This window comes from Lissotriton helveticus, chromosome 8, assembly GCF_964261635.1.
Source record: "Lissotriton helveticus chromosome 8, aLisHel1.1, whole genome shotgun sequence".
Classification (NCBI taxonomy): Eukaryota; Metazoa; Chordata; class Amphibia; order Caudata; family Salamandridae; genus Lissotriton; species Lissotriton helveticus.
Genome location: NC_136069.1, coordinates 283,158,345 through 283,174,131, shown reverse-complemented (window position 1 = coordinate 283,174,131; position 15,787 = coordinate 283,158,345). Strand labels below are relative to the sequence as shown.

At 46.7% G+C, this 15,787-nt stretch overlaps 1 protein-coding gene across 1 annotated transcript in view; it reads right to left on the bottom strand.

Moving 5' to 3' along the window:
* The window catches only part of ATM (ATM serine/threonine kinase), a 1,424,234-nt gene that overhangs the window by 1,079,248 nt on the left and 329,199 nt on the right, over window positions 1-15,787 (bottom strand). Inside the window, exons 18-20 of the mRNA XM_078657051.1 lie at window positions 11,723-11,922; window positions 11,552-11,634; window positions 11,313-11,468 (exon numbers count right to left, since the gene is read on the bottom strand). Of these exons, the coding sequence (XP_078513177.1) occupies window positions 11,313-11,468; window positions 11,552-11,634; window positions 11,723-11,922 (439 nt within the window). The remainder of the gene's footprint in view (window positions 1-11,312; window positions 11,469-11,551; window positions 11,635-11,722; window positions 11,923-15,787) is intronic.

Below are 15,787 nucleotides of genomic sequence, written 5' to 3'. Positions count from 1 at the left end.
AAGTGGGGCAATGCTACAGACTGTGCCTTCAGGTCACGGAGTTGGCTGCGGCATCGTTGACAGCATTGTAGTGGTTTCTCTTCTGTTGCAGCACAAAACACTCAGTTACCAGTGTTGTTGGCAGATTAACTTTAAGTGTTGGATGTTCCTGAGAATTCCAACAGAAGGCAATCTCTACTTCAAGCCCATCGAGAAACTCAGGCACTAAGTTGTAGAAAGTTCAGTCCAGTCCTTTCACTGCACAAGACAGAAGCAGCAAGCAGCAGGCCAACGCTGCAAAGCATAAAGCAAAGTGGAAGTCTCTCCTGACAGCTTCTCAAGCTCTTCTTCTTGGTAGGCTCCTCAGTCCAAAAGAGTTCCACCGTTCTGGTGTCAGGGGCCCAATACTTATACCAGTACTTGTTTTAGAAGTTGCCAAACTTCAAAGAAAAGTCCTTCTTGCTCACAAGATCCAGTTCTTTCCTGCTCTGTCGCAGAGAGTCTCCAGGAGGTGGAGTCTTTTTTGTGCAGGACAGGCCTAGTCCTATTCAGGTGCCAGTGACAACTACTACCACTACTCTTAGCACAGGAAGACCCATCTGCCTGGTGATGAGTCATCGGGATATACAGGGCACGCCTAAGCTCCCTTTGTGTGACTGTGTAGAGTGTATGCAGGAGGCCCCAGCTGTCAGCTACACAGACGTATATTCCCCCAGCAGGCACAGAATGGTTAAGCAAGAAAATGGCCACTTTAGACATCTCAAACTCCAACTTTTTATCATCTTCCAATGGTAGTCTGCACTGGAAAGGTGTTTCTAGCTAGACCCCATGTTAACCTATGGAAGAGATCACCGTGCAATAGTGAAAAACAGAATGCACAGTATTTCACTATCAGGAGAGGTACAACGCACCAGGACATGTCCTACCTTTCACATACACCGCACCCTGACCATGGGGTTGCCTTGGAGCAACCTTAGGGGTGACTTACATGTAATAAAAAGGTAGGTTTGGGCCTAGTAAAGTGGGTGCACTTGCCAGGTCGACATATCAGTTTAAAACTGCAGGGGCCGGTCTGAGACACACTGGAAGAGCTACTTGTGTGGGTGGCACAAACAGTGCTGCTGGCCCACTAGTAGCATTTGATTTACTGACCCTGGGCACACATAAGCACATCACTAGGGACTTTATAGTAAATCAAATATGGCAATCATGTATGCACTGTAAGAAAGTGAGTTTCTGTTGCAGTACCCCCGCCCCACTTTTTGCCTGATACCTGATGCACATTTCTTTGGTGCGCCCTGGGTCCCTGCCAATCAGATACCCAGGGCCTAAACCCAATTGGCATCTCTGGTCACATGTCAGCCCCTAGTAAATGGTACCCTAGGTACACAGGGCATTGTGACCAGAGAAGACCCCTAAAGGCTGCAGAACTTATCGTGCCACGCCTAGGGGCCCTGTACCCTGACACACAAACACTGCATTTGCAGGCTGAGTGTCCTGGTGCAGATCTAAACAAAGAGTCGACATGGCACACATCCCTGTGTGCCATGCCCACAAACCCATTGCCCTGGTATACATCAGCCACCCCGCTAGCTGGGTGCCCTATGCCATTGGTGTGGGTACAAGTGCATGAGCCCTGTGCCCCTACAGTACCCAGGGCCATTCCTGGGCACTGTAAGTGCAGTGATGCCATTAAGAGTATATGGTGCTGGGAGGTTGTCATTACGAACTCCACAGCACCATAATGGCTACACTGAAGACTGACAAGTTTGATATCAAACTACTCAGCACATTAAACCCACACTGATGCCAGTGTGGGATTTAATGTAAAATGCACTACAGAGGACATCTTAGAGATGCCCTCTGACACCTAACCTACAATCCACGTCTTGTCTGAGAGGCTGCCTAGGCTGCCACACAGCAGACATGTTGCTGGACACCTGGGTGGAGAGCCCCGCTCTCCTGGGCCTGCAACAATGCACATCCTGGGAGGAGGTGCCAAGCCTCCTTCCCCAGGATGGGCAGGGGAAGCTTTAAAGGCATTCCGCCTTTGTGAGCTTCTCCAGACCACTTGCTGTACTCAGCAACTGGTCCCCACCAGTTCTGACCCCCACTCTGGCGGGAAGATTGGCGGGAAACAATACGTCAGGATGGGGGGGGGAGGGTGCCAGCCTGTGCCAACTCCAGCCCTCAGGTGGGAGAGGCGAGGTGAAGCACGACCCCGGGCTCCAGCCATCTTGAAGATGGGGAGCCCTGCCCAAGCACAGCTAGGCTCCTGCCCCCCTTCCGAAAGAGAGGAGCAGGCTAGGGGGTGTACCCACCCCAGGACAGGGACCCATTGGTCCCTGCCCTTGCCCTACCTGTAACGCCCCTAAATTTCGTATTTGGGGGCACCCCGAACCTTCCTTCCTTAGATCCAGATTCCTAAACAAGAAAGAAGAACAAGGAACAAGAAGAACTGCTGTGCAGCTGCTAAAAAGGAGGAAGACACCAACTGATTTGGCCCCAGCCCTACCGGCCTGTCGACCCTCGGACCTGCTCCTACTAAACTCGGCGTCTCCAGTGGTCAGTAACCTCAAAAACCCCAGAGGACCTGACTGCCTTGTGACTCTGACTACCTGGGTCTCCCACGAGCAGTGGTACTGCTCAAAGCAAGACACAAGCCCTGGCATCAGCCCGGAACCGCGAGCCCTGCACACTCTGCACTACGCCAAGCCTGGCCTGTGCTGGAGGGAATCAAGACCTTCAGAAAATCCCCCCGGCGATTCTGACCTGGAATTCAGTGCCCAAGGTCCCTCCTCAACGACCCCGACGACGCCTGCAGCCTCAGGACCAAGGACCCCTCCGACAGCGACCAGCAGAGGTAAGATTTCCCAACCTCAAAAGACACCCCTCCCTGTGCCCAACTCCTGGGTGCCTACCTATCCTCCAAGATCCCAACTTACCCTTCGAAGTGTTGGTCGCTCCAGAAGATCCTCTGTCCCTGAGCCTGCAGCCATTGTTCCCTTTCCAAGATCTCCATTGAATAACATTAAGCGCCAGACGGCTCAAAAGCACCCTGCATCCAGCCGCCGAGGGCCTCTGGCAGTGCAAACTTTGTCCCATACTACTTCCTCATTTGCCCTGACCAAGTGGCCAGGAGCCCAGCTCCCACAGTCGCGTGGCCTGCTAGCCAGGCCTGCCTCTTATTGGATAACATTGGGCCTAACTACCTCTGCACCTGGCTGCCCCTGTGCGGCTGAGGGTGTACCAACTGTACCTACCTGACCCTGGGGGACCCCTGAGTCTATGCCCAGAACCTTAACTTCACCAGTCGAGTACTCACTTGAAAACCGATAACTCACTTTCATTCCATAGGATAACATTGACTGGTTTGACTCGAAAAATCTTCTAAATGTGAAGTTTTGAAATTTTAAAATATTCATCTAAAATCAGCCAAATAACAAATTCCGAAGTACTCACCTGTGATCAGGAGAGAAGCCAATACGGTACCTTTTAGCCCAGTACTGAACCGCAAAAGTAATCATAACCGTGTTTACTAGTAACCTAAATTTCCTTTAATAGGAAACCACTGACTGTTTTTCTGTGAAATTTCTTCTCTGTCTATTTTTGCAAACTACAAATATTCCTTAAAAATCATACAAACTACTAAAACGTAATTACTTACCTGTCTTAGGTAGAGACCCCAGTGCTGAACCTAGGAGTCCAGTACTGGATTACAAAAGTAACGAGAACCTACTTTACCTGTGACTTGAATTTCCTTCCAGAGGATAACATTGCTAGTTTTTCACTGAAAAGTTTTTAAGTGTCAACTTTGAAAGTACATTTATATTCTTTAAAAATCACAACTGTAACCCAAACGCTTTTACTTAACTGTTTACAGATTAGGTCCCGGGACTAAATCCAGGATCCAGTCCTGTGGTTAGAAAAGTAATCCTGAAAGTAATCCACAGCATTTATGTAGAAAAACCCATTGAGCTCAATGTTAAATTGTGTTTAGAATTGTGTTGCCTGTTTGCAACCACTGTAACTATTGTGCTTACAAAGTTTATTGCCTTTCTGCAAAGTAACTACCTGAAGTCACTCATATTGAGAAAAGTATATTTTTATACCTGTTGGTTCTAAAAATAAAACTATATCTTTTGATATAAAAACAATTGGCCTGGAGTTCAGTTCTTGAGTGTGTGAAACCTTTTGCTGACTGAGTGTGTACAACAAATGATTTACACTGTCCTCTGATACTGCCTTACTGCTCGACCAAACTACCACTTTAGAGAGTAAGGTCAGATCTGACTTTAACCTGTTATACCTCTGGAGATTGTGGACTCTATACACACTGTACCTTACTTTGGTCCAGTATATATAGATCCACTTTCTTACATGCACTAATCAGTAACACAATTTACATGGAAAGCACATGTACTTTAGCATGAAATAGCAGTGATAAAATGCCCACAGTCCTATAGCCAACGAAAGCAGGTCAAAAACAGGAGGCCAAAAAGCAAAGTGTCTGGTGGTAAACCCACTAAATATGCCAAGCGCAAAACCACCCAAACATTTTTATGAAGGTTGCCGATGTTGAAGTACCGGTTCCAGGGGTGGACAAAAGTAGAATAGTCACCCACTACAAATAATAATCCAATTTTTTACATCAGATATTTGCTCTAATATGATATCAATGTGAATCTACTGTGTTCCAAAATGTAACTAGTGTAATTTTTGTTATTTTGCTAGCAAGGATCTCAGAGGAAGGCATTTCTCAGCTATTAGCTAAAAGAGCAGGCTATATTTAGTTTCACTTTGCTGTTTCCACTTAAGAATGTAATCAATTAAAACAGAAACTAAAGTTGAGCGACAGGAAACGAACAGCCACTGAAATTATTTCTCCCATTCAAATATTGCTTCACCAGTCCCTGTAGGGCCAGTTTCTAGGGAAAGCAAAATAAGGCATTAACTTGCAGATAATTTATTGTTTTTTGAATTGGTGCCGCTCGGAGTTGCGTGTAGTTTGCTGGGCTTTGAAGCTGGGACACACCTGATTGAAAGGGGCTGCCAGGATTCCAGGAAGTGCAGAGAGACACCGGCGAAGCTGCGGGACTGCGAGTCCCAGGGTCACAAGCGGCGTGCACACGAGCCGCACCTGGAGACTCTTCCCGTTGGCCGCGCCCCCCCCGCTCTAGCTGAATAAAACCGTGACTCGCGGCCCCCGCTCTGCGGGTGCCGCTCGGAGTTGCGTGTAGTTTGCTGGGCTTTGAAGCTGGGACACACCTGATTGAAAGGGGCTGCCAGGATTCCAGGAAGTGCGGAGAGACACCGGCGAAGCTGCGGGACTGCGAGTCCCAGGGTCACAAGCGGCGTGCACACGAGCCGCACCTGGAGACTCTTCCCGTTGGCCGCGCCCCCCCCGCTCTAGCTGAATAAAACCGTGACTCGCGGCCCCCGCTCTGCGGGTGCCGCTCGGAGTTGCGTGTAGTTTGCTGGGCTTTGAAGCTGGGACACACCTGATTGAAAGGGGCTGCCAGGATTCCAGGAAGTGCGGAGAGACACCGGCGAAGCTGCGGGACTGCGAGTCCCAGGGTCACAAGCGGCGTGCACACGAGCCGCACCTGGAGACTCTTCCCGTTCGCCACGCCCCCAGAGGTCATCAGCTATAACATCACGCTCTAGGACGCGCATCGCGGGACGCGCGCGGGCGAAGCCCGGGCAAAGGGCGGGCCGTTCTAGGCCGTTAGAGGCCGGCAGAGACCGGACCGGGCCACCCCTCTGACGTCCTGCTTCCACGGCCTCTTTGTGCCGACCTAGAAATGGCAACTAGGGTCTCCAGGAGTAAAACTGTACTACAGTGTTCTAGTACATTGGAAAAAAAATTCCCCAAAGCCAGTGCTCTAGCAAACAAATGCCCGCCAGTGCTGGACAATCATCTCGAGATGGGCTCAGAAAATGTGTCATTGGACTCCACGGACTCTTTAATTGATGTTAGTACCCCATTACCTGTGAACGCCACCCACCTGTCACTCTTGGACAGTATCGACCAGACCATCGAGTCCGTCCTGCAGCAACTAAGAACCCCATCAAACCCTCAGAGGGATAGAGACTCACCACGGCCATCTGGGATCGCTGTTCCCTCTTTTAATGTGAATTGCACGGGAACTGAGTCGCAGGAAGTGGGCCAGGCTGTACTTCTTACAGATCCTGCAAGTAGTGGAATGGAACAACCACCGAAAAGGAAACGGACGAGGAAATCAAAAAGGGCAAAGAGGGCCAAAGTCGACACAATCGAGCAAATTCTGGATGGCAGCACAGACATCTCAGCCTCCCCTGAGGTCATTTCCCCAGGGTCTAGGTCGGATTATTCCGGCCCTCCTTTAGCTACGGCCTTACCAGTGCATTCAGGCCCATTTATATTTGGTGGGGCACCTCTCAGCATCACAGACACGCTTATCAGTTCACTTACAGACATTTTTAAGAACTTGCTGAACCCCCTGTCTGCTAAACTGGATGCCATAGAGGCTAGATTGCTGGCCATAGAAAGCATTCATAAAAGGAACAATCCTGGGCCGGGCCCAAATGCTCCAAATACTCCAAGAGCTCCCCGGGAGTCGACTGGGAATAGTCCCTCGACTTCTGCTATGACCTCCCAGGCCTCCAATGTGATACCAGTCCAGTCAGGGGCCTTGCATAGCAAAAACGGTGCTTTAGCCCCACAAAGGCACCCACTGCCATCCCAAACATCAAGGCCTCCTGTTCCTGCTCCCAGGAGATCCAGGCAACTTGCATCGTCACAACCGATGAGAGATGAGAACTCTGCCAATGGGCCTACTGGCCACACTACTAGCCCCCATGCTAGGCGCAGGGTGATTAATCTGCCCCCCGAAGCAGTACCTTATACAGCGATTATGGTGGGAGTGCCTGAGCTTACCGGTGATACAAAGGAGCCGCAGGACTCTTTACGTAACAAGGTAATAAGCTGGCTCAACATCAACAGGCCTCTCCCTCCGAACTTGAAAGGTGAGGTGCTGATGGTCAGGAGGATTTCATGGATTGGTTTTACCCCAAAGAACAGGGCGGGGGATTGTATTATTGTCAGTTTTAAAAGCCCACAGGTTGCCACCTATATTTGTAACTGGCTTGTTAGGCCTGATAAGTCCACCATTGAACTAGTGCCTCTCTCGCACTTCTATCCAAATGCTTGTAACACGGAGGTGGGGAGGGAGCAGGGGTGGACTAGAGTAGGCTTTGCCGTAGATGGCTCACGTTACAGGCCCAAGCATTTTATACCTCCCGCTCCTGCCAATTTCATCCACCATAATAGATTTTCCTGCCTTGATCAGGTGGACTGACCACAAAAGGGGGACACTCCTCCGAGTCCGGGGAAGCTAGTTTGTGGGGTCTTAAGCAGGGGGGGAGTGAGTGCTGTACCTGTAACTGATTATGAGCCACAGGATACTGCCAAAGAACGAAGGGGTACCCCGGAAGGCAATCCGGCTCAAGAAGGGCCATTATTTAGTACTCGGATTGGCTGCAGTTTGCAAGTACCGGAGGTGGCTGCATCACCTATCACTCCGGCTACTATTACTGGCCCGCAAGATTCTGACCCCCCCATAGCCATTGCTCCATTTTCCATTGGAGGGTCAGGATCATCACCACAAGGTCCAGGGTTGAGAATTCTCTCCTGGAATGTGGCAGGGATCGCAAATAAGGAAGGTACACCGGAATGGGATCTCCTGTTAAGCGTTAGTGATATCCTCCTTTTTCAGGAGACATGGGCGAGGGAACCACAAACTAGAACAGGGTTCGAAATTTTTGGAATCCCAGCAAAGTGGAGCGGGAGGGGGAGGCCATCGGGAGGACTGGCAATTTGGATAGCGAGTCACATTGGGTGCCAGGCGGAAAAGATGCACACGTTTTCGCAGGACATTCAGTGCGTGTCGCTTACGTGGCCTGGCAAAACATCTTGGGCCATTGTTAACGTTTACTCGCGTCCAGTAGCCGCGCCAAACGAATCCCCTACCTTAAATGAGCTCTCCTCCTTCCTAGGCCAATTGCCAGGTGACCATAAGATAGTGCTGGGAGGGGACTTTAATTGTCACTTCGAACCCCTACAAGGACTAAAAGAGGGTGCCCTCACTGCCGAGGATGATTACTGGGGGGTCCCACCCTCGTCTTCGCCCCATCCTTAAGCCTGGTCCCCACTAGCAGTGCAACTCATGTCCCTTACCTTGAACTTTGCACTGAGGGCATGTAATGGTCGTACCTCCTCCGATACCCCCTCAGTGTGTACTTTCAATAGAAAGGGCCATGAGTCGAGGTTGGATTACATAATGCTGGATATCACATTGTGGCCAAGAGTCCTTGATTTTAGGGTGTTACCAAGGTCGGATAGCGACCACAATGCTCTCCGTTTAGACATCCAGCATCCTCTGTCCCTAGCAGGCTCGCCCACTAATCCCGGTGGAGAGGACCAGGGGGATATGCTCCTCACCACAAACAGGCGTCGGGTTAAATGGGCAAAGGTTCTGAGCACAGAGGATGCCATTAATAAGCTTTACGGCCTGGCACTTCCTAGATTTAGGGAGGTGGATGCGCTTATAAATGAACCAAGATCCCTGGTCTATAACGAGAAATTAGCGAGCATTCACCAGGAATTAGTAAGGGCACTTGGAGGTGTTCAATCCGGTGGTACCAATTCGAAGGAAAAAGACTCGTGCCCCCACTTGGTACACCTCTTCCTGTAGGGCAATTAAATCTGAGCTAATTGCCACAATCAGGGAGGGGTCAAATAAGGGTAAGGTTCGAGACCTTAGAAGGGAGTATAAAGCAGCAATGGCCAATGCAAGGGCAGAGTGGGACTGGAATCACTGGCATGAATTGTCTGAAGCTCTAAAAGCCAGAGATTCTAGAAAATTCTGGGCCTTGGTCAATAATGGGATGGGGGAACTTAAAACAGCAATTGAACCTAACATCGCCCCCTCGCTGTGGGAGGCCCACTTTGGGGCACTTTATCAAGACACTCCTCTATGGCCAGATGGAGTGGTGGTAATGCCCACAAGCACCTCGGACACGGCCCTGGAATTCTCTCTAGGGGAAGTGATGACTGCTCTGGAGCGCTTAGCGCTGGGGAAGGCGCCGGGGCTGGATAAGCTACCGGGGGATCTCTTTAGGCATCACCCAGACATCTGGGGCCCGTACCTCCTTATTCTCTTTAATGCCATCTTAGGAGGTATGTCGGTCCCCGGCTCTTGGCTGGGGGCGGAGATTGTACCGATTCATAAGAAGGGGTCTCCTCTGCTCCCAGCCAACTACAGGCCGATTAGCCTGATAGATGTACCCCAAAAGCTTTTTGCGCGCCTCATTCTCAAACATTTGCTGGACTGGGTGGAGGACAACGACATTATGAGCCCCCTGCAGGCTGGCTTCAGGAAGAACACGTCGACCATGGACCAGATTTTCCGCCTCGTCCTCCTCTACTGGAAGACGGTGACGTTAGAGGGGGGAAGGCTGTACATGGTCTTCGTGGATCTGAGGTCAGCCTTTGACCTAGTCCCGCGTAGCAAATTGTGGGAGGTTTTGGAAAAGTTAGGAGTACCCCCTCAACTACTCAGCATCATAACCAGGCTGCATGAGAATAACTACGCTCAGGTGAGGTGTGGGAGGGATGGTAAGCTTTCGTCCAGGTTTCCAGTCCGCCGAGGAGTCAGGCAGGGCTGTGTCCTGGCACCGACACTGTTTTGTCTTTTTATTAATAGCGTTATATTACACCTAGATAACGTTAAGGACAATGACGCCCCACTTCTGGCAGGCAGGAGGGTTCCGGCAATCATGTTTGCTGATGATACCCTCCTGCTTTCGAAATCCCCCATGGGGATCCAGAGGATCGTGAACGGATTTGGTCTTTTCTGTCGCCAACACGGGTTGGAGGTGAACACAGAGAAGACCAAGTTCATGATTTTCAACCCTCCCAATAAAGCCAGACCCAACCCCACCTTGGGAACCGTTAGCCTCGAGAGGGTTTCTACCTTCATATATCTGGGGGTAACACTCCAGGAAAACCTTTCATGGGACTGCCAGATAGCCAGATCAAGGGTCAAATTATCCCAGCTATCGGGTGCTATTTTGAAGGTGGCAAATGCTTCCACTTTCAAGCCGTTAAGCCCGGCCCTTGAAACATATAGGACTCAAGCTAAGGCAGCAGCCATGTACGGTAGTGAGTTATGGGGGCACAAAGCAGGGAAAGACTTGGCAGGAGTAGAAAACAGTTTTTTAAGGCGCCTACTTGGTCTTCCGCAAGGTACGCCACTTCTGCCACTAAGACTAGACATGGGTCTCCCCTCCATTGCTGAAGAGCTTGTGTCAAAGCCAGTGAAGTTCTGGCACCGACTCTGGTCCACTGACGAATTACATCATTACAGACAGGACCTAATCCATGTCATGAGCCTGAATCGTAACAGCAAAATCCCCTGGCTTGCTTTCGTAAAGAACGAACTGCTTAGTATGAACTTATCAGAACTGTGGGATGATCCTACTCGAGGTTGCCAAAGGATTTCACGCAAAGCCTTGACCCAACTGTATAAGGACAAGAGCCTGGCACTTATGGTTAGTGCTCACAATAGCGGCACCCTTACTGCGCGTTTTATGGAATCCAAAAATTCTTATGTTTTTGAACCTTTTATGGATTTTATTTTTCCTGTACTGGCGAGGAAATTGTTTGTGCAATGGAGGTTTGGCACACTTCCTACTAAAACCTTCACTTGCAAATGGACCAAAGGGGGTGATAAGTTGTGTCCATGCTGCAACACCCACGAGGAAGATGACTGACATATCATGTTCGTATGTCCCGCATATTATAGACCCAGGAAATATTGGATAGCACCGCTTTGTAGAAACCTGGGGTTCAGGAAGTGCTTACAGGCATACAGAGTTATGAAAACTAGTACTCTGGGTCATGTTGTGTTTGCCATATCCAAATTTTTAATGGCAGCATGGATAATCAGGAAGAAAATAGCCCTCTGAACTATGGTACTGTCTTGCATCCTCTACTCCTCGCTGGTCGAGAAGAGACTTTCTGTATGTATTAACATTGTTTTTTTAATATATGTATTGTATTTTATTGCATCTTTTATGGTCTTATGGCCGAAATAAAGAATTTTTGGATTGGATTGGAATTGAAGTATGAAACATCATTTAAACTTTATTCACAGAAAACCATAGAAAAATGAGTTTTTTCAGCCTCGACTTTTGGCAATAGGAAATCTGCAAACTTCTGCAATTGCTAACATATGACTAAATTGCTTAATTGATTTCATATGAAGCATGTGTAATAGAACAATGCATACCAAAAGGCATAAATGACTTTGAGAAACTGTCCTTGGGCATCTTCCATATCTTCCAGTTCATCCTGGGTTTGACCCAATGCAGCAACGGATGGTAGGAGATGATTTAAAATGGCTGCACACACTTCTTGGTCCCGGCGATACAAAGAGCACACTTCACTGCAATAGAGACAAAACACTTTAAAGAACAGTTAGCACTCTCAGAATGAATGAAATCGTTTGGATAATAATTGTTTTCTTACGGAAGGGGTTTTAAAAGCATCAAGACATCCTCTATTGGCAACTGATTTTCTTCAACTGGAAGCTCTTTTAGAAGGATTAAGTACTGCATTAAAAAAGAAAAATATATTTTCTATTGACCAAATGATACTTATTAAGAGTATAAGCTCAGTCCCTAGCCACACAATACTGACCAGGTGGAGATGCAGGGACTTGCTAGAGTCCTGTGTGTTTAAGTCCACTAGAGATAGCAATTTCCTTCTTATGTCTGGGGTGCGAAAAGACACAGAATGTGCTTGGGCTGCTGTTACACACAGACACAGGAATTTCAATGCATCAAGCAGGAGTAGGTCATGTTTTGTCAGGTTTTCTTCTGCCAATGGGCTCACAGCACCTGGAAATAACAGTTTGGTTGTTACAATTTATGTGATAAGTCCTTAAGAGTATTTACTCGTTCAACACAAAAAATGCACAACCCATTCAGAATCAAGTATCTAGGTTCAGCCACAAATCAGTCTGGTCATTTTAAAAGGGCACAGACATGAAAATCAACTCCAATTTCAGAGCATTTAAACATTTCCCCAGTGATTTAGTAGTTCCATTATCCATAAACGATTGGCAGCAGAAAGTCAGCCTAAACACTGAATGTCAGGTTGTTTTGGCAAACCACAGCACTCTATCCATTTACATCTCAATAGCATTTAAGACACTAGATTACTTAAATTGACCAATTGACTCCCTGGTCATGTCAATTTAGTGGTATTCTTGTGAACACCTTTTTTTTTTAGCTTTATTCGGTTGAAGCAAACAACCATAAAAGCGCACACATTATACATAATGAATTTATAATGAATTTTTAAAAAAAACAATTCATTAACAGTTCATATCCCTCTTGTTAATTCCAGTACATATCGCTCGATAAATACAATTGACATTAAGCGGCTGTGGGAGAACAGTAAGAAGAATCAAGTAATACAGATATATAAAGTGCAAAGTGCTTGAATGTAAACAGATGACACTTAGCAGCAAGAGGGTTACAGTACTAACAAACAACAATACGTGTGCTATAAAGTGCAGTGTGCTCAAGCATCTCAGCCACGACTGACTTCATAAAAGGATAAAAAGATAAAATACATTTAAAATACCATACTCTTCCTGGCCTTAATAGAACTGAGAATAAATGTAGCAGTGAAGAAAAAGGTCCCAGGTTCTTCCAGGGCCATAAGTAGTGACATAGCAGCTTTGGTGGTTTTGGCCTCATATTTTCAAAAAAGTGGTTTAAGATACATAAGTCTAAGAGCCAAATACAGATCACATAGAAGTATAAAGTGCATGGTACTCTGTTTTGTGGTCCCATCACAGGGGCATGGGGAGGACGAATGCTTTTTTGTTATGGGGAACGCAACCAAATGGTGCACTAAGCCAAGCCTCATTCTAGTTAAAACGAAACGGTGGGAGGATCTAGTGACAGATGTTAGATACCCCTGGAAACTCATTAAGGCAGTATACATATGATAAAATAAATATGTGTTCTGCTTCCTAACGGATCCATTTCTTTTTTCGATCCTATGGGCCAGGAAGGTGTTTTTGAGTTCCTGTTTTGACATTGGATGAAAATCATTGAGGTTCCCCGAAATCAATATGTCAAAAATATCACCATAGGATTTAATTAAATAGTTAAGCCAGGGTATCCTTGTTCCGTTATTCAACCTCAGACAGTCATTTATAATAGCCTTAGTAAAAGTGGTCTCCTCCTTTGACCAGATGGATCTCCATAACTGCAATGGTCTCATAGCAATTAGATCCAACAAATAATTAAGGCCTACTTCGCTATGAATAAGTTCTGTGGATGCTGAGGCTGGGAGGCATAAAAGCTTCTTTAAAAAAATATTCTCTTCTGATTGTAAAATACCACTTGGTTGGTTACCCCATATCCCGGCCCCATACAATGCTACTGAAGTGCATCTGGCTTTAGAAATATCTATCATAGCCTTAATCCGTCGGTCCCCTAAGTTAGTGGCGAATTTAAAAATGCTGTATATACTCTTTCTTATTTTAGCCCGGATCTTTGTCTTCTCATAGTTCCATTCCCCATCTGAAGAAAATGAAATACCTAGATAACAGAAAGAATCCACATTTATGATTTTGTTACCTTCAATTATGAAAGGTTTCAAGCTCTTATATTTTGGGCCGCACACCATGGTGAATGTTTTAGTTTTATTTATCAATAACATCCTTTTTTTATAAAGGTGGCGAACCCTTCAATTAGCTTCTGAAGCCCTCACCGGTGTTCTATATAACAGCACGGCATCGTCTGCATAAAGCAGAACTGGTGTCTCTTTGCCTTCCACTAAGGGGGAGTCAGCCGGGATCATTTTAAGAGCTGCATCCACTTCGTTAATAAATAAAGTAAAAAGCAATGGGGCCAACACAACGTTTTACTTTAAAATTGGGGGTGCACTCTCCCTGATGGCCGTACCGCACTTTTGTGGTTACATTATCGCACAGCCTAGCTAAGAAATAAATAATTGCTTTAGGTGCACCAAGATTAAGTAAAACAGGCCATAGAACACCATGATTCACCAAATCAAATGCGCTGCTTAAATCAACAAAGCATAAAAAAAGGCGGCCCTGTTTGGCTTTAGTGTATTTCCCTATTAAAAGTTCCAGGTTAATACTCTGTTCCAATGTACCCAGTCCTTTTCTAAAGCCATATTGCGATTGTGCTAAAATGTTATTGTCCGAAACCCACTCCTCCAATCTTATCAGTAAGAGTCTGCTCATTATTTTGACCGAGGAATCAAGTAAGGAGATGGGTCTGTAATTTTTTGCCTCTGATTTTCCTCCCTTTTTATGGATAGGGATAATGACAAATTCCCTCCATGTGGAGGGACAGCCCTCAGTTACTGCGGCGTCTAAAAACCCTAGTGAGTATTGGCCCCCATAATTCAGGTATAGATTTATAGACATCTATGGGTACACCATCTGCCCCTGGTGCTTTTCCCCCCTTACTTTTGGTTATACCTGTCATTACCTCGTCTAGGGTAATATCTAGGTGGATAATTGGCCAAATTCTTTGCGTTAATGTTTCTAAGGGTGGGGGGTCACTAGGGTTAAAGATGCTAGAAAAGTGTTCCACCCATTCTACGCAACTCACATGGGCCAAAAGTTCAGCGGCTGTTTCGTTTCTGAGAAATTTGCTATTCACCGTGTCCCAGAACAATTTATTGTTCGAGGTTGTCGCAGCAAGAGTGAGGTTATCCCTTGCCTCCTGCTGTAATTCCCTTTTCCGTCGTTTTATGTTAGAATTATATTCAATTCTAAGGCCATGGACTACTGTACTATCCCTAGGCTTGGTCGATAGTGCTAATTTCAATGTATTCAGGGAAACCGTACAGGAATGGTCAAACCACCCCCTTTCCTGTTTTAGTTTCTTAGAGGTAGCTTTGGTGAATAGTTTGGATATTCGCTCATTAATCATGGAAAAATTGGCAAGGGTCTCAATAGGTTCAATACTTTCCGATAAATTATCCCTTATTTCACGACCATAAGCTAATACAATTTTATTTGATAATTCGGCTGAGTTGGCTCCCTTCCCTTTAATTCTAGTGCCATTTGGGCGTATCGGCTCAATATTATTTACAACAGTACATGACTCATCAATCTTATTCCCCCATAGATATAATTCTGTTTTTATCGGGTTATGGTCGCTCATGGGTAATTCAACTATCTGGGGGATGGTGCATAGGTTCGTTATATTAGCAGAGACGATGACATGGTCTATATTGCTCACAGATGACCTTCCTGTAAAAGTCGGGGTCACCTTCCCATTCTCATCTTTCGCACATTGCAGGATATCCAGATCAAATTCTATCATAACTGCATTAAGGGTGTTACCATAGGTGGTATGGGAAAAATGTAAATAGTCATAAACTTCATCACATTGAAGCCCACACGCTTTCGTCATCGACAATGGACAGATAGGCAAATTAAAGTCCCCCAACCATATAATATTCACATTAGTGGTATTTATATCATCGATGTTATCCAATTCCTGTCTTAATCCAGTGACTATGCTGTGACAGGTGGAGTTAAATATGTTATTGTAAAAGTTAATCACTCCGCTGGGACCCCGCAGCATCAACAGTACAGAGAGGCCCGGTGGAGCAGGCGATCGACGAGAGTACCCGCCAACGCTCGGCGGCCTCCAGCAAGGCAGTACCGGTGGCAACTGGGCACCTGGCAGGTGAGAGGGTGGC